This window comes from Rousettus aegyptiacus, unplaced genomic scaffold (assembly GCF_014176215.1).
Source record: "Rousettus aegyptiacus isolate mRouAeg1 unplaced genomic scaffold, mRouAeg1.p scaffold_m13_p_17, whole genome shotgun sequence".
Taxonomy (NCBI): Eukaryota; Metazoa; Chordata; class Mammalia; order Chiroptera; family Pteropodidae; genus Rousettus; species Rousettus aegyptiacus.
Genome location: NW_023416292.1, coordinates 24,439,110 through 24,457,267, shown reverse-complemented (window position 1 = coordinate 24,457,267; position 18,158 = coordinate 24,439,110). Strand labels below are relative to the sequence as shown.

Here is an 18,158-nt window from a genome sequence, read left to right as displayed (position 1 = left end):
CCCTTGGCTCTGGGGAGTCCTGGGCGGGTCCCACCCTGTCAGCCTCCTCGCCCCTGAACACCAGCCGAGGGGGCCAGGCATCCTTGGTTCTAACCTTCTGGGGCGCAGGTCAAAGTGGTTTGCACTGCCAACCCAAGTACCCCCACTTCCATGGCCACCGTGGGCTGTGGCTGATGTCGGTACTCCCTCACACCCTGCTTCTTGTGCAAGCCTTCTTTACCTTCCTACGTGCTTAATGGGGGAACCTGTGTGAAATGGCCGGACACAAGCAGAATGAAGGGTGGTTTGCGACTCCCTCAAGAATTTTGGCTGTCTCGGTCTGAGAAGGGAGGACAGGATGACACCCCCGCCGCAGTCTGAAAAGGCGTGGCAGTCACTTGCCTGCCCTTCCCCACTTGTTAACCAACGCAGCCCCCAAAGAATCAGTCAGAATCCAATGTAGTAATCAACGGGTTTATTTTCCTAGAACTGAAATAGTCTACGGTTCTCAGAGCTAAACTTCCAAAGCTACAGTCAGCAATTTTTCATCAGAGCCCAAGGGAGAGGGGCAAGGGTGAAAGACGAGATGAAGAGGCATAGAGACCACTGGAAAGAGGTGGGAGAGGCCACCCATTTCCCTGTCTTCTCAGTGGCTTACAAATCAGATCTGGTGACTACAACGAGGGGACCAGTTGGATGAAAAATGACACCGGAAGGAACACCAGAGCCCCAGCTACAAAAGGAAAAGTCATTAAGCCCCAAACAGATGGGGAGCCTCCCAGTGCACCTCAGAAATTGGGGCAATAGTGGGGAAGAAGGGAGCAGAGTGGGGGGCACACGAAGGGATGGGGGTCTTTAAATTTTTTTTAAATTTTCTTTTATTAAAAACATTTTCTAAAAAATGTGTCTTCTCTATGTCTGGGTGACACAGGTGACTGCAGGCTGGCCTTGAGCACTGTGGGGAGAGGGAAAGGGGCAGCGAGGGGTCTCCCCAGGGCATCTGTGTCTGGCCAGTGACCTACTCCTCAACACCCCGCCCAAGCTGGGTGGGGTCCCCCCTTGAGATCTCAGCTCCCTGGCCCAGGCATCTGGGAAGCCCCCAAATCTTCTGATGAGTAACTACAACTCCCAGAAGTCCTGGGGTTAGCAGGAGGAAGAATGAGTGCTGTCAATCACAAGGATTTATGAAAGGGAGTCCCTCCCCTTCGAGCTGTCCCACTTTCCCTGAAGCCAGGCAGCAGGGATCACAGGTATGGGAGGAAGGGACAGGACCTCAAGCAGATCCCGCCCTCCCACCCCCAACCTGAATTTGAGTGCTGACCCTTGTGGCCCCGGAGCCCATCCTGCTGCTGATTCTCCACCCTGCCCCCCTTCCTCCTAGCCCTGATCCCAACTGACCCCAACTGAGGTCCAGAAAGCCTGGGGAAGGGGCAGAGAGGTGTCAGGAGCAGGAGCGGCTAGTCTGGGCCCCGAGAAAAACCCTGGGAGACAGCTCCCGGCGGGGAGGGACGTGATGGCCTCATCCCACGGCGAAGACTCAGCCCTGACTCAAATCACGGGGGCGTGGGGACACGGAGGGGAGGGCCAGGCGGCCTGTCCCATCCAGGTCTGGGCTTGGGGGAGTGAGTGGAGGAAAGCAGCTCGGGGTGGGGGAGGGGTTCCCAGTTTGCAGGCCGTGGCCAGTTCCCCCAGTAGCACCCAGACAGCAGCAGGAACGGGGCGGGGGCTCCTCTTGAAACATTGGTGGCTACAGGCTGCAGGGAGGGTGGGAGGGGAGAAGGTTAACAGTGTGGCCTTGGCCTGGCCTCGCCCCAGCCAGTACGGCCCTCCTCTCCGCGGCTGCGGGGCCCCCGGCCCGGCGGGCGGCTCACTCACCTCTCGTGGTCTCTGACGCTGGGGGCCCCGGCACCCTCCTTAGCAGCCTCTTCGTCCTCTTCCCCCTCTGCCTCCTCGGGAGGCGGCGCCCGGCCGGAGCTGGACTCAGAGGGGGTGCTGTTCTTCTCCCCCTCCACAGGGAGGGGCCGCTCACCCTCCACCACGGCCGCCTCCTTCTCCTCCCCTTCCGGGTCTTCTGACTCCTTGGGGCGTTTCGGGGAGTCCTGGGGAGATTGGCAAGACATGGCGGGCTGAGGCTGGAGAGGGCGGAGGCCGGCCCCCTGCCCGTGCCCCCCCACAGTCCTTCCCCGGCCCCCGGGTGGCTGACACGGTCCGCGTCCCATCTGCTCAGCGAGGGCCTCCCCTGGACCAGGGCGGGCCTGGCTCCCGGCGGGGAGCCCAGCGGGGGGCGGCTACCTCCAGCAGGTCGCCCGCTCTCCTCTTCAGTGCCCCCTTCTCGTTCTTGTCCTTGGCGGGCTCGTCGATGACCAGCTTCCCCTCCTCGTCGCTGCTCCCCTCGGCCGCGTTGCCCTTCTTGTCACCATCGCCCTCTGCGGCCTCGGGCTCCGGCTCGGGCTCCTCCACGCAGCTCTTTTTCTGGGAGGACTGTGGCGAAGACAGCGGAGGCTGAGTGGCACCCGCCGCGGCCAGGCCGGGCCCCCTCCCGGCCCCCCCCTCAGCCACTCGCTCCTTCCTTCTCCCGCTTCTCCCGCCTCGCCCCCGCCCCCACCCAGGTGCCCAGTCTCACAAGTGATTTGAGACCCACCTCTGTCGGATTAGCCCCGGGGTAAACCCACCGGCCGGGCAGGCAGGGCTCTGTGCAGGAGGGGGGAGGGCTGGAGCAGGAGGCAAAACCTCGGGTCAACTTCTCCCCGAGGGAGCTGGGACCCTTTCCCCGCCGACCCCCGCCCCCCGCCCTCCCGCCTTGTCCTGCCCGGCTCACGAGCACCTCCTCCTGGAAGCCTTCGGTGAAGAGCTAAGGCCGTGCCCTACACTCACGCTGGGCCGACACGGGCCTGTCCCCACTTACCGCCTCCATCCTGCTCTGGCTCCCCGGGCCTCAGTGGACCACACATGCCAGCGGCCGCCCCCGCCCCCGCCCCCGCCCCGGAGAACTACTCTGACAGCCCCGGCGTTTGAGACCGGTCCCGCAGACATCGGGACCCTGCACGGCCTGGGTGCCCAAGCCTCTGGCCACACCTGCTCTTGGGGGGCTTCGGGGCGGCTGGCGGCTCACCTGGTAGCCCGAAGCCTTGACGGTAGGGTTGTTCTCGATCTCCCACAGCCCCTCGCTGAACCCTTTCCTCTTGTTGGGCTTGCCGAACTTCTCCTTGGACTCCTCGTAAGGGAAGAGGTCTTTGGGGCCCAGGAATGCCCTGGGGAGAGAGGCGAGGCTGTGCTCCCAGGCCCCTCACTGCCCCCCAGCTGCATGACCCGTAGCCCTGGTCCCCCGAAGTGCTCCGCCCAGGGCCGCCCCACCCCTGCCCCCACTCACGTCTCGTGGGTCCCGAAGAAAAAGACTTGGTATTTGTTGGCTGTTGATTTCACCGCAGCCTCAGGCATCTCGTCAATCTGTGAACAAGACGACAAAGGTGAGCCAAAGTGAGCTAGTGTCCTGAGGTTGCAGATTTGGGGCTGGGGGGCCGACTTCTGGGGTACATTTGTGTGGTCAGACTGAGAGAGTCACCAAAGTGGTTTTGGAATCCTTCTGAGCAGTGGAACTTCGCTCACACGAACTCAGACACCAGCGCCCAGTGGGGACCCTGGAGCCCCCCCACAAAGCGAACGGCATCCGTTCTGTCCTCCGCAAGCCAGGCCCTGCCCGTCAGCTCCCCGTCTTTGCCCCACCCACCACCTCGGGCTCCCCCTGGCCCCGCTGCAGCCAGAGGGGCCTGTCCAAGTGTGGCATTTCCAGGGCGCCCACCCGTTCACCTTCCCCATATGTCAAAGTCTGAACCCCAACGCTGCTGCCAATATTCGTATTACCATGGGCAACCACAGAACCTCTCCGTGCCTCAGTCTCCTTCCTGTGGAGTGGGGAGTCGGTGGGCGTGACGGTAACGGCTCGCCCTGCGTGCGCCTGCCCTGTCCCCCCACGAGTGGCCCTTCTGCCCGCTGCGCGTCCCAAACTCACTCACTCCTGACCGGCCCGCCACCCTCTGCCCTGCGGCCACTTCCTCCAGAAGGTCCCTCGTGTCTCCCAACCCGGTCAGCTTCCCAGATGAGACTCCCCCGGCACCTCCCCTCCACAGCGCTCGTCACAACTCCGACTGTCCGGTTGTCCCCGTCCCCACCTGATTAGTGTCTACGCGGACTCCGCCCGCTCTGAAATCAGAGGGCAGCTGTTTTTGTCCCCAGCACAATGCCTGGCACATAGTAGGTGCACAATAAAGACTGCTGAACAAACCTCTGAAATAGCTAAAAGCAGACTGCTCTGGTTAAAGTGGAGGGACAGGCCAAGGGTCCTCCCATTTCCCTGCCCTCGAGGAGCAGCCCCCTAAAGACTTCGGGGAACACTCCGAAAGCCGCCTGATGTAGTCAAACTCTCTCACTTTACAGATGAGGAAACTGAGGCCCAGAAAAGTGACTTGCCTAGAATGACAGAGCAAGTCAGCAAGGGCCGGGTCTTGAGCTAGACCTGGGAGTGGGTCCCTGCCCCACGGCCTGGGGGCTGAGTGCCCTGGTGCTGAAGGGGCGGAGGTCTGAGCTCAGGGAAACGGCGAGGCAGCCACCCAGCCACCCAGCCAGCCTCTCAGGTCAGGCCCTGGAGGCCCAGGCCCAGCCGAGGGGAGACTACAACTCCCAGCAGCACTTGCAGCAGACCCAGCAGCCTGGCTTCCCGCCGGACAGAGGCCAGGTGGCCATGTTGACTGGGGCCCCAGGCACAGATAGGGACAGGCCAAGATAGCAATTAACGCACCAAGACAGAGACAGAGTGCCTGACTGGGGGCCTGGCGAGGATGGAAGCTGGGGGGTGGCAGTGTGCTGATACACCCGGGAGACGGGGTGGGGCGCTGGGCACCAATCTGAGGGGCATCTTGCTCCAGACCTGGAGTCTTCGGGCTCCTGGGCCCCTCCCCCCCTTGCCCTGTGGCCTCTGGGGACAGAGGTCCAGCCCCTCCCCCAAAGGCCAGTACCAACTGGGCCCTCCCCAGGACCAGGAGACACGGGGCTGAGTGCAGCGGGTGGGAAGGCACACTGTCCCCCCCAAACTGGATCTCCATTGCCATGACAACCCAACCCCGCCCCCAGGGCCACTCAGCAACCAGGAATGTGACCACTCCTCCCCCAGGCCCTCTCTCCGGGTTGGGGAGGAGGGGACACTATCACACCCCACCCCCCAGCCTGGAGTCTGGCACCTGGGTCCCTGGCTGTGCTGGAAATGGCAGCTAGGGCTGGAGGGCTTGGGCCCTTCTGGGAAGCCCGGCCTGAAGTTGGGGCTGAGGGGCAGCCAGTCCCGGGCCAGGACACCTGGGTCTGGTTTCCGGCTAACCCCCCGCCCTCTTCTTAGGGGTGAGGGACACAAGAAACAAGAAAGCCTCCAGGGCTGAGGTCTCAGGGGAGCCTGCGCGGGGCCTCCGGGTGGGTCTCCGCACCAGGCGCGGCTGGGGCGGGGTCTCAGGGCTCCCAGCACGGCGGGCACGCTGGACCCGCACTTCCAGTGCCCGCACCTGAAGTGGGGGCAGGGAACGTGCGACGAGGGGGGAGAAACTGAGGCTCAGGAGGGGGCGGGGTGAGTGAGGGTCTCTCCTGGAGCCAGAGCAAACAGTTCGCACCCACCCGCCTTTTCCTCAGGGAGGTAGCTGCCCGGTGTGACAGAGGACCCAGGAGGCCACCAGCTGCCCAGCCTCAGGGACCGGGAGAAACAAAAGATGGATGGGAATTAAAAATAGACAGAACACAACACGCCCGAGACCCGCCCCGCTGGCCACCTGCCAGAGAACGGGGGGCCCAGAGAGAGGGAGGCCGGGGCGCACGGGCAGGCACCCCAATGCAGGCACCTGTGGGGGAGGGGCCGGGAGTGTGCTCTTCCCACTTAAGGGGCTCCCAGCACCTCGCCCCAAGAGGGGAGAGCCCCTCTGCACTGGATCCTTCATCCTTCGGGTACAAAGGAAACGTCTTTCCTGCATCTGGAAGCGAAAGGCAGTCCCTCCTAGACCCAGCAGATGACAGGTCTCGGGGAGGCCTGCACCCCAATACAGACATGTCTCCAAGGCGGTGCCTTCATGTCCAGGCTGTGACTCAGAACAAGTGAGTCAAGGCTAAGGGCGTCGGGGTGGGGTCAGACGAGCACTGGGGACCCCACTGCAGCCCCTCACTGGCCCGACGGCAGAGGGTGCTCCGCTACTTGTCAGCCATCCCAGGACCCCCTGGCAGGTTACTTCCCCTCGGGGCCCGGCCCACTCGCTCCCTCTGCAACTGCCCAGCTCTGTCAGAAGGGCCCAAGCATGAATTCCTGTCCTCCCAGGGCCCGTGGACACGCACGCAGAGGGATCTGAAGGTCCCAGGGCGGGTGGGGGACAGGACCGAACACCTCTGTCCCAGCCTCAGACCAAATCCAGGCCTGGGGTGGCCTGCTCAGCTCAGAGGAAGGCAGCAGGGAAGGCCAAGCCCACAAGGCCCGCCAGCCAGGGTTCTGACCACCACACCCAGGGCCCAGGCCCCACCTGACCCAGGAACCGGAAAATCTGGGGCAGGAGACGGTTGGGGCCGGGAAAGTGTGGCAAACCCAGCAGGCAAAGGCAAGGTGGTGCCTGGTGTGGGGGAGGGGCAGAGGGCGGACAGATGGGTGAGGCCCTCTGGCCGCTCAGGTTTTCTGGGACCAGACTTTCTGGGACCACGAAGCAGGAAGGGAGAGAGGAAGGAACCAGGGAAAATCCCTGAGTCTTGGAGGTTAATTGTTAAGTGCCTGGAGACCCCCCAGGAAGTCAGGCAGGAGGAAAGGGGAAGGCTGGCTGCAGTGGAGCCCCGCTTCCAGGCAGGTTGGCCCACCACGGGGCCCCTCTGGCTGGGCTCCCCCCAGCGCCGCACCCTGGAGTCAGCTGTGGGAGGCCACATGTCTCCTCCTCCATCTCAGGAGGGGCCGGCTGCTGCGCAGAGACTAAGACCACATCCAAGAGGTGGTGAGGAGGCTCCCATCTGTCCGTCCTTTTGGTGGTCAAGGGGGATGTGTGTCGCAGATAAGCCCGTTGGGTGCGCAGCTCCCCCAGCTGTGACAGGGCACCCACACAGGGCCCTAGCTCCGGGATCCCACCCACGGCCCTCCCCAACCCTGACTTTATCTAAAGGGTCCAGGCCTCCACATCGGAAGAGACTCTGCCTCCTGTCCCACCCCCTGCCCTGGAGGCCGGCGGGAAGTGCCACAATGGATGGCATCCCCAGTCCCAGGCACTGCCCTCACTCCAAAGGCCACCAGAAACCTCGAGGGCTTCTCGGGGCCCAGGTAGGCCCATCTGTGTCTGTGGCCCCTTCGCTGATGCCTACGGGGTTCTGTGCAGCTCACCGCCAGCTTGCCGCACCGCCCCCCCAGCCCCCAGGCCTTAGCCCAGATTCTGGACTTCGTCCCACCCCAGGAGGCAGGAGCAATGAAGACCTGGGTTCAGTTCTTGCCCTGCCCACCAGGGCCTTGGCATCTGGGCCAAGATGCCAGTTGGATCAAAGGTGGAGGGTAAAGTACATGAGTGTTCAGACCCCCCCCCCCCGCGCACATGCGCAAAAGGCTGCCGTGGCTGCCGCCTCGCACGGCCTCCCCCGGACCCCGAGGAGGCCCTGAAAACCGGAGCCCTGCTCCTCTATCCTTTCCTCCTATCCCAGGGGCCAGGCGTCCAGAAGTGTCAGGGACCCGGGAGGTCAAGGCATATGGGGTCGGGCACACTCCTCGGGAGGGGGGACAGGGTGAGGAAAGATCCCCAGGGTTTTCTCAGAGTGGCCCCAAAGTGGACCTGACACTGAACAGGCCCCACGGGAGCCTGGGGCGACCTCCTAAGTTCACAGTAGGGTCTGGGCGAGAGACGTGGCTCCGCCAAGAGCACCCCGAAGCCCTCAGGCGCCTGGGCACCCGGCCCCCTAGCCTACAGGCCGTCCGCCGTCCAGCCGTCTGCCTCTGGCTTTCACCGGGCAGGAGTCTCACGATCCAGGTGCCCAACACCAGGCCTCCCCGCACCACCCCCAAACTCCTCCAGCACCCTCTGGGTCTCTCCCTCCCTCCTTCTTTCACCTGTCTCAGTAGGGGAGACAAGACTAGGCGCCAGGCCGGGCCTCTGCACCCCACCCTCCCACCTGGCCAGGTGCTGGTAGGGGGGAGGGGCCCTCATACTGGCGGGCAGATCAACCACATGGCGGACTGGGCCTTTCTGGCGGGAGAGGCTCATATCTGGGGGGGAGGGGCGGAGAAGAAAGTCGGGCTCCCCCCGCCCCCACTAAGAGGCAGTCTGGAGTGGACTTCCCAGTCCCACGGGGGCCCTGCCACCCTCAGCTCCATATGTGAGTTGCCAGCATATGGAGGTATATTTCCGTGGGGCTGAGGAGTGAGGAAGGTTCCCAGCCAGGTAGAGAGATCCCTCTTACGCCGCCCCCGGCCATCCCGCGACCCTCCCAACTTCGGACCTCTCACGGACGCCTGAGACCAAAGTTTTCTAAAAGCGCACTCCGCCTCTATCTATTCTTCCCTGGGCTGGGATCCTTCTTTAACCATTTAGTCCAGGAAGAAGTCAGAGCTGGGGGCAACGATCAATGAAGAAACTGGGGGTCTCTAAGGGGGTCCTGGAGGGGGTGGCGGCGGCGCCCCGGGGTGGGTGGGCGGAGTCACACGGCTGGCCCAAACCCGGGCAGCGGGCCCGAAACCCCGGGAGTGTGGGGGCTGGGGGCGGAACTGAGCACGCGGAGCCGGGCGGGGAAGTGACCCGCGCCCTCGGGTCCCCACGCCGCGCACACGCCGCTGCGCGCGGACGCCGTCTCGCCGCTGTTCGCCGCCCCCACCCCGTCGCCTCCCCCATTACATAACCGGCGGGTGGGCTCAGCGGGACCCGGGAAGGAGTCGGGGGGTCAGGCGCCCCCGCCCCCACCCCGCCGCGCGGAGCGCTCGCGCCCTCCCGGGTGTTATGCAACCCGAGCCCGGAGGGGGATCGGGCGGCTGGCCGCTCTGCTCACCCGGGCCGGCCAGTGTGGGTAGCCCTTCATCTTGGCGAACACCAGGTCCCCGCATTTGTACTCCTTCTGCCGGTTGGATCGCGACATGGCGGGGCTCCGGGCGCCCCGAGCTCCGCGCCGGGCCGGGAGGCGCGAGCCCAAGTTGGCGCGTGCGGCGGTGGCGGCGCCGCTCCGCTCCGGCCCTCGCGCGGCCCCTGCCTCGATGGCGGCCCCCGGCCCGGGCTCCGGCGCGGCCACGGCGTCTCCCCGCGCGCCGCACGGACGGGGCGGGCGCCGATCGGGGTCGACGCTCCGGCGCGGCGGGTGCGCGCTCGTGCGGTTGTTTGTGTTTGAAATTCAATTGCTCCCTCCTCTGCGCTAGGCCTCTTCCTCCACCCCCCGCCCGGTCCCCACTCCCGCGCCCTCCTCCCCGCCCCACTCCGCCTCCTCCCCTCCGCGCCCCCGCCCGCCGCGGTTCGATGCGCGCAGCTTCCGGACGCGCGGGCCTGGCGCCGCCCGGCGCCCAACCCGGAGCCGCCTGGCGGCGCGCGGCGGCACAGGCGTGCGGAGCCGAGCGCCGAGCGCGCCGAGCGGGCTTTGTGTGCCCGCTGTCGGTGGGTGCCCGCCCGGCGGGAGGAGCTGGCGCCCGGCTGGACGGCGCGGCCTGGCGCCCCTCCCCCGGCGGCTCGCCGCCGCGGCCGCCGCGCAGGCCAGCGGCGACGTCTGCCCGCAGGGTGACTCCCTGCCCTCCGCTCCCCCCAAGTCCACGAGCGTGTGCCCGGCGCCCGCCGCGCTGGGCAGCGCGCTGGGCGGCGGGGCGAGGGTGGGCGCCGCGCCGCGGAGCGCAGAGGTACGCCCTGGACCTCCACGCGCTGAGTCTGCGGGGTGGCCCCGGAGACGTCGGGGACTTGCGCCCCACGACGGCCTTTGATTAGGAGGAACGGCCAGGAGGTGGCCGAGGGGCTGTGGCACAGAGTGGCCACGTTCCGGGTGCGTTAGAGCTGGCGAGAGAGCCGGGCTGTGCGCAGGTGGGCTGTCCCCGTGGGGAGAGATGGCAGAGTGCCCGTCGATCCCAAGTCGTCTGTGAACCGAAGACCAGCCGCCAGGCACTGCCTCTCTTGGGGGCGGGAGTGGGAGAGAATCTGGGAAAGCTTCGTGCTGGGCCTTAAAGGACGAGTGTCATTTTGCTGGATTCCAGAGGCCACATTTTAGCTTTGGTGACATGTTATGGAATGACAGGGTCAAAGCTTAAACTCGGGTCTCTTCCCACTGAGCCAAACTAGACTACTGTAATTATATCACTGCTTTGTTGTCGCCGTATGGGTCTTGCGTGTCCCCAGATTCCAGACATAGACGCATAAGGTGTCTTGGAAATAAGGTGTTTTTGAATCTCATGTCCGGATCCCTAAAATTTTGCATCGAAATAGTCCAGGTTTGAATGGGTAAAACGTGCGGGTGTTTCTCCGGCCCCGGCATTCCCTGGTCCTACCTCGAGGCCTCAGAGGCCTCAGAAGTCTGGCTGCAAGGCAGTGCCAGGCGTAGGTAAGGCGGACTCCACATCCTACCCCGCCGCTCAGAACTTAGAGCCCTGCTCCACCACCCCCTCCCCGGAACTTTTCCCAGCTTTGGTTTCCTCAACTGTAAGATGGGACTTTACTGCCGCGCCAACACGGGAGCATAGAGCGGCCGCTTGTCGTCAGTGGTCGCGCTTAGCCCTTCGTGCCGGCGGCTTTGGCCCTGGCAGTGCCCTTCGTGGGGTTTGCCTTTGGTACAGGGCGCCCTCTCAGCTCACTCCCCCTTGCAATGGGAGTCCCTCTGGCCCTGTCCACACTCCACAAGGTGCCTTCAGCCTGACTTGTCAGCTTTTCAACAGCAAATTCTAACTTCCTGCGACAGCACGGCCGGGTTCCAGCTGGGGCTGGCGGCACCCCCAACTCTGGACGCAGTCGGCGCAGCGGTCCACGTTCTGGCCGAGGAACGCTTTTCTTTGCTGTCCTTGTTGTTAGTACTCTTGTCACAAGTTCTTAGAGACGTGTCAGTTAAGTCCAGTGTCACGGTAGGTTTCCTTTAAGTGACCAGGCCAGTATTATAAATAGGCTGTTTCAGTGCAACAAACATATTTTTAAACTATCTTCCAATTTGGCACACCCCAGTTTAGTTCAAAGCGAGAGTCCTATCCGTTTCTTCACTCTATTGCTGTCATAATATCCCGTTTGGAGGTGGCAGCAAGGTTTCTAAATTTTTGCAATTGCTCTGGGGCCTGTCCCAGGCCACCGTGGGGTCGCTGGCTGCAGTGGCCCGGTGAGGGCTCGCTTTGTTGCCGTAATCTCCCAGGCCTTGGTTGCAATTTAATACCCAAGTTCTCCTTACAATAACATCGGCCACCTCACAGCTGCCCTGACAACAGAGCCGAGAGCCGCAGAGGGTCAGTTACACGGGCAGGTGGGCATGAGCCTGCTTCCCTTGGGCTCCAGGAAGAACTTAGTGCCGCGAAACGAATCAACTGGGAATCGCCTTAAAAAGCAGATTCGAGATTCAGCAGGTTTGGGGTGCCTGCCGCAGGTGCTGTTGCTTTAAACCACCGTCTGAGCTTTATGATCTAGAACACGCGGGTCACAGGCCCCCAGACTGCCAGCCCTGCGTGGAGCCAGGCCAGCTGCAGGTGGCCAGGCCGTGTTTGCTTCTCCATTTGTGGGGCGCGGGGGGGTGGTCAGGAAAGAAGTCAGGGACCAGGGGCCCCAGGGCAGAGGAGACTTGCCGGTGCAGATCTGAAGCAAGTCTGGAGGAGCCAGGTCAGGGAGGATGGGGGTGGCCTACTCCGTCCACTTGCAGGGGGAGGACCGACAGCAGCAGGGGAGGTGGCGTTGAGGGTCCAGCGTGGCCTAGTGGCAACAACCTGGGTTCGAATCTCACTTTTGGTGAATGATGTAATTAGACCGACATTCACTGACTGAAATGGGAACCCACACAGCTGCCTGGAGGCGGGTGACAGGGCGCGGCCTGGGTGGGGGCCGCCCTGCTCCTCGGGTTCGAGGGGATGCTAGCGTCCTCCCTGTAAACTCCTGAGAGAGTCCCCAGGAGCCTGGAGGGGTTCGGCCCCGGCCCGCAGCACTGGGCGACCCGCTCCCATCGCCGCCCCCCCGGCCCCCAGTTACCCCGACTGTGTCGTTCAGACGGGCGGTTTTCCGACCCGTGTCGCCGCCCAGCTCTGACAGCAGCCATGCATTCGTGCTTTCGGAGGAGTCGGCCAGCAGGGCCTGAGCGCCCGCCCCGCCACCAACACCGTCACTGGAGGAAAGTTGCTCAGCTGTCCCTAGGCTAAGTTTGCCTGTCCAGAAAACGGGGTCCCAGTGAGGAATGACAACGAAAGCGTTTAAAGTGCTTTGAACAGAGCCCGGGACAACGTGCGTGCTGGACAGACTGATTATCACCGCGACTGTCGGACTTCGGGAGACGTGTTGTTTGAGAAGATGGGTTCCTTTGCCAGCACTGTGCCCTGGAGGTGGCATCTCTGCAGTGGGCGTGGGCGGCTCCCGGGCCTCGGGCGCCCGCTCACCTGGCTGGGCTTGCGTCCTGTCTCCTGCTTACCAGCCGTGCGGCGTGCTGCAGGTCGCCCAACCTTCCTGTGTCTGGTCTCACCTGTGAGCGGGGTGTTGATAAATCAGTAAATATACGTGATGTATGTAACATCCCTAGCGGGTACAGTTGGCGACTGTGTATTCGCTAGTAGCTGTTTGTGCAGTAATATTCGCTGTTTTCTTTAAAATGCTTATGTTCTATACCTCTTCTATATGTATGATAGTCATAATAAAATTATTTTTAAACAAGCTTTTTTTCTAAGTGAAAATCATTGGAGTCCTCTAAGGCTGTATACTGTATGTGGACTACTTAAATTTAAATTGACTAAAATTAAATAAAATTCAGTATTCAGTTCCTCAGTCGCACTGGCCACATGTCAAGTGTTTGGTGGCTTCTAGCTTCGTTTGGCTGTTGGCTGCCGAAGGCACAGAACGTTCCCATTGTCAAGAAATCCTCCTGGGCGGCAGTGCCCCGAGGCACTGGCTGGCTCGAAGCTGGAATCACTCGAAGCATTTAAAGAAGACGAATTCCTGGGCGGGACCGCAGAGTTTAGATGCAATTGGCTGAGAGTGGAAGCCATTAGGGGGTTCGGGCAGCAGAGGTGAACCTGGGGAAGCTTCATCGGGGGGCGGCCACGCAGACCCACATGGAGGGGCCTGGAATTGCCAGGTCTGGGCGCGGGGGTGGCTCCTGCGGAGAGAAGCTGTGTCCTGGGTCTCTTCCGCCCTCCCAAGGATAGCGGGGGTCCCTCAGGGGAGAGACCTAGAGGGCAGGAGGGGCACAGCTCCCTGGCGGTTCGGGAGACCCAGGTGGCGGTGTAAATTTAGGAGGAAATGAAGGTAATCTAATGAAAAGTCATCTCTATGTTACCCCTGTCCCTCAGCCACCCGATTTTCAGCCCGGAGGCAAAAATATTACTAATTTCGTATGTATTCTGCCAGTAATACTGTTTCTGTGTAATTTTCAAGCTAATGCAGAGCCGTTATCGCCTTTACACAAATCAGAGCATTCCACGTGTTCCGTTCTGTACTTTAAGCTAACACTGTACCTTCCATACGCGTCCACCGAGGCCCGCCCCGTTCATTGTGAATGCTGTATAATAGTTCACAGCATTATTACCCGGTCTCCTGTGGGGGGGGGGGGGCACGGGCATTCAGGTTGTTTCTTTTGCTCACACCAGCAAAGCCCTAATGAGCAAGACGGTACACATCTCATCTTATTCAGGGGTGAGGCTCTCTTGCCATTTATTTCCCTCCAGTTTGCAGGGTGAAAAAGGCTGTTCACAGCGACATTACTTGCAGGAGTTTGCTGACAAGTAGTTCCCAAAGTCGCCTGGCCGCTTACAGACGGGGGTGCCGAGGTTGCATGCGGAGCCCACCATTCTGTCCAGCCAGCAAACCCAGGTCAGCCTGCTTTCCCCCTTGGTCCCTGGGGCTTGAAGGAATGAGGCCTGGGGCATCACTAGGTGCGCGCCAGGCCCGGGCCAGTGCGGGCATGGCGGTAGGCCTGAAGGGGAATAAGGTCTCCAGCCCTGGAGGCTGACACGCCCTGGCCCTGCAGACTTTGCTGTTCTATTTTGAAAGCCCCTGGTTTTCTCCAAATTCCATGCTCTGCTCTCTCTCCTTTAATTTTTTTGGTGTGTTTACATATTTTTTGAAAGTACACAAGCAAACCGACGAGATTATGCCAAGACTATGTGAAGAACATTTACAAATCAATAATTAAAAAGACAACCGAATAAAAAATGGGCAAAATACATGAACAAGAGTTTCATACAAGAAAAAAAAAGCACCAAAGGCCAATACACACGTGAGGGGACACTCGGTCTCGTTAGTGATCGGCAGAACTCAAACGATCATGGTCAGAAGCCACGCAGACGCATTCGGTAGGCAAAAATATAGAAGTCCACAGTACCAGGCAGTGGGAAGCTGTGGACAGTCACTTACGCATTGCTTGGTTTCTTCTTTTTATTATTTATTATATTTTCTTTCTTTTTGTTATTTCCTCCTTATACGTTGTTTTGGAACTCGGATTGGCAGCGAGTTGTTAGGTCTAACGCCCACAGACCCTCTGGCCCGTGACCTTCACTCCTAAGTGGGGAAGGAAGAGCATCCCAGGGTTGTTCGTGACAGCGACGACCTAGCAACAGCTCAAAGACCCTCCCTCCTCATCGGCAGTTTGGCTCGGTGTTCAGCTCTGGGCTGGAAACGGTTTCCTTTCTCATTTTTGAAGCCCTCGCTACCTTGTCACCTGGCTCCGTGTGGCTGGTACAAAGTTTCAGGCCGGATGTTTTGAGAGGTGTTCCTTTTCCTTGGGGGCTTTTAAGATCGTCTCTGGGTCTCTCTCCAGTGTCTGAAATCTCATGATGGCGCCTGCCTGTTTTTCTCCACCACGTTGAGCAGTCGCTGGGCCCTTTCAATCTGAATTCTTGTCCTTCAGTCCTGGGAAGTTTTCTGTCATCGTTCCTGTGAAGATTTCCTTCTCTCTGTTTTCCTGTTCTTTTTTTTTTTTTTTTCCTCCTGGAACTCTTATTATTTAGATATTTCTGAGCTGATTCTTTGATTTTCTTAATTTTTCCAACTCTTCTAGTGTGAATTTTATTTATGCTCATATATTTATGTTTCGAGAATTCTCATTTCTGCCTGTAACTTTTTAATGGCATCATGTTCTCGTTTCATGTATACGCTATTTTGCCTAGCTGAGAAAATTATCGGTAGGTCTTTAAAGTTCTCCATGCACCTTCCATTATTTTTATTTGTTTTTGTGTTCTGTCTCTATTGCTCATGTCAGAGGCTTTCCTCAATACATAATCCTTGGTGCCTGCTTATGATCAAGCGTGAGGGACTAAAAAGCCATCCTACACCTCAGGACATGTGGTTGGGGCTTGTCAGCTGAGAGCTTGCCACGGGGGTGTCTGGCTGCAGGCTGTAGATGGGATCCCTGGTATGAGACTCTGTGGGTCTTTCGTCTTGGGCTGAGCGGACTTCCCCAATGTCCAGGCTGGAGGGTAAATGCCAGTGGCCGGTCTTCTGGAAGAGACAGGGCCGGGGGCTCTGTAGTCCACGTGCATATTGCTTTCTTCCCCCTGATTTCTGTGCACTGCCTCTGTCTAGTTTTCCCCATAGTAGAAACCCTCTGTTTCATTCCGTCTTGTGGCAAGGGGAGCGGGGGCGGGGGGATGCCTCTTTTATTTTTTGGGGGGTTGAGGTGAGGCAGTTCCCAGCCAGCATGAAGTGGAGGATGGAGGGGACATAGCTGTTTCTTGAACAGCTTTGAACCAGTCCTCGTTCGTGTTCCCTTCTCTTCTCATTCGCTTCCGGAGGTGCCTGCTGCCGCCACTCCCGAGCCCTCTGAAGCTTCTACAGCGGGTTCTGTTGACCCTCAGGTCCCCAGGGCCCACTTGGGTCTCGGTCCTCTGGGACGTGCCCAGTTTGCCTCGGCCATTTGCTCCCCACCTTCCAAACTGTTGTGACTGTGGTCTCCTCTTCTTCTCGCCCCATCTTTGTGGGTTTAAATCTTCAAAATAGTCTTTAAAGCCTTTTAAAAAAAAAAAAACCCTTATTGAAGTGTTAGTAGGATTTCAGGAGGGAACCCAATTAGATATGTATGTTCAATTCACTGTCTTGTACTGGAAAACTTTATTACAGTTATGCTACTTTTGAATAGGTGATACACAGGTTACAAACTTCCGAAGGTACAGAGAGTACACCCCAAGAAATAAAGCCCCTTCCCACTCTTGTCCTGAAGTTGCTATTATCAATTTCTTGCATGAAAACAACTTTTTAAGCGTCCCTATCTAATAAGATGAATCGTTAACCTTTGCAGTAAAAGGACCCAGCTTTGAAAATATTGGTCAAATATTTGAGACCTCACAGGACTTCTCTTCTCGAGGATGGCAAGATGTGTTGATAAGGAACAAGGGCAGTCACATCCCCTGGAATGTGTCTTATTCTCCGAGGGTTCTAAATCACTTCACTGTCTTTTAATAGCAGGTGTTTCTCACAGAAGTCAAGGATTCTCAATACTCCATTTTTCAAAGGAGAAAAGTGAGACTCAGAGAAGAGAAGTGACTGCCCGAAGTCACCAGAAAGTGGGTTGGGGAACCTGGACTCGAAAAGCAGGTGCTGGAAGTCAGCATCATGCAAAGCTCAGCCGCTGTGAGGTAGCACTGGGCGGTCCAGTTTCTCGGAGTGGTCTTCAGGGCACCTGTTTTGCAGTCAATTGAGGACTTTCCTAAGCGTCCAGACTCTCTGCCCCTCCCCACACCTACTGAATAGGAATCTCTGAAGCTTCGGTTCAGAAATTTGTGTTTTCAAGAAGCTTCCGTAGTGATCTCAGGCACCCGAAAGTTTAAGAACTGATATGCGGGGAAATGCCCTGGGCACCCAGAGCAGGGAGCAGCGATCGAAGGGGGCTTCATGGCGGTGGAACCTGAGTTTGCCTGTGGAGGCAGGGTGAGGTTCGGACACATGGAGTGGGGCAGAGGAGGGGCCCCTATCAGGCTTGTCTGGTGGAAGAGTCAAGCTGGGGTCTGTCACTGCCTCTCCGTTGATGCCACCATCACTGTCCCCCTCGTCACCCTGTCCGTCTTCCTCTTTAGCCTCCTTTCCAAATCTGAGCAGTCCTCAGCCGAGCTCAGTAGGGCCTTCTGCTCTCTGTGAGCAGGGAGGGGGTGCCCACACAGACGTGGGGTAGCCTGTAAAGGATACACTGAGGCAGAGTTGACAAGCACAGGGCATCCAGTCACAGGCAGACAGGAAGGGGCAAAAACAGGTAAAAAAGGACATAAAGTCACAGGTAGACAGGGAAGGATAGAATCATGGGCAGACATGTATGAGCTGGAAGACAAATAAACATGGGTAGATATGAAGGGGGTACGCAAAGGCAGGACAGACTCCAGGCACAGACAGAGCTGGATACCGAGGACATGTGCAGACCGACAGGTGGCAGGCACAGCAGATAGGGATGCACGCAGGTGATGCCTCAGGTCTGTGAAGGGGGCTGGGAGGAAGGGATTAACCTCCAGTACCCGGCTCTGCCTTCCAGGGCCCTGACGACGTTTGTCTCACTGGTCGCTGCTGAGGGAAGCGCAGCGCCAGGCTGGAAGTTAGGTGTGCTCCATGATGTGCACCCTGGTCCAGGCAGGAAGCGTACCTCCTGCCTCTTAAGTCAAATATATATCGGCTCTCAGGTGTTCTTTATTAGGTCCGAAGCCTGCGGCCCAGTTCCGTACAGGTGTGTCGGGCCCTGGCTCTTGTGGGCTCTTTCCCTCCAATGCCTGGCTTCGGTTGACTCGGGAGCTTCACCTGGTGGCTTCCGGGTCACTGCGCCTTTAAGCTACTCCACCGCCCCGCCGCCGCGCATTCCGCCTCCTTCCCAGACTCCCTCTTGTTCCCGACGGCCCTTGCAGTTTCTGGGAGCCCTACATCTCCCACAAGCCTTAGCGCCCGAGAGGCTCCCGCGGGGGAACTTCAAGTACCGAGAGGCCCTCGCGGCCGCCTCCGTGCTGCCGCGGTGGCCGATGGGGCGTGTAGTCGCCTAGGACTCGCCAGGCGCCCCGCAAACAGACTACGCCCCCCAGGAGCCCCCGCGCGGAG

General features: G+C 59.8%; 1 protein-coding gene and 2 long non-coding RNA genes across 4 annotated transcripts; 1 reads left to right on the top strand and 2 right to left on the bottom strand.

Moving 5' to 3' along the window:
- Nucleotides 1–439: 439 nt before the first annotated feature.
- Nucleotides 440–9,345, bottom strand: HDGF (heparin binding growth factor). The gene is made up of 6 exons (XM_016166192.2): nt 9,004–9,345; nt 3,350–3,426; nt 3,092–3,230; nt 2,272–2,460; nt 1,855–2,078; nt 440–1,733 (listed from the first exon to the last, which is right to left on the bottom strand). Exons 1-6 carry the CDS (start codon nt 9,088–9,090, stop codon nt 1,727–1,729), a joined length of 723 nt encoding a protein of 240 aa, XP_016021678.1. The 5' UTR covers nt 9,091–9,345; the 3' UTR covers nt 440–1,726.
- On the top strand, nt 4,767–5,881 carry LOC118612870. The gene is made up of 2 exons (XR_004955200.1): nt 4,767–5,436; nt 5,650–5,881. It is a non-coding gene; the product is annotated as an uncharacterized LOC118612870 (long non-coding RNA).
- A 4,430-nt stretch (nt 9,346–13,775) lies between the features above and the next one.
- Nucleotides 13,776–18,118, bottom strand: LOC118612869. 2 transcript variants are annotated; one of them, XR_004955198.1, is made up of 2 exons: nt 17,482–18,118; nt 13,776–16,098 (listed from the first exon to the last, which is right to left on the bottom strand). It is a non-coding gene; the product is annotated as an uncharacterized LOC118612869 (long non-coding RNA). The 2 variants fall into 2 exon arrangements; XR_004955199.1 differs by having other exon boundaries at nt 17,591–18,116.
- Nucleotides 18,119–18,158: the final 40 nt, after the last annotated feature.

What these genes read in the sequence shown, in the direction of transcription:
- HDGF (XM_016166192.2), bottom strand. Translation starts at nt 9,090, where the DNA reads ATGTCGCGATCCAACCGGCAGAAGGAGTACAAATGCGGGGACCTGGTG. An exon ending in ACCCACACTGGCCGGCCCGG is followed by an intron (nt 3,427 to 9,003) that starts GTGAGCAGAGCG and finishes TCTTGTTCACAG; the next exon opens with ATTGACGAGATGCCTGAGGC. An exon ending in TCAAGGCTTCGGGCTACCAG is followed by an intron (nt 2,461 to 3,091) that starts GTGAGCCGCCAG and finishes TCTTCGCCACAG; the next exon opens with TCCTCCCAGAAAAAGAGCTG.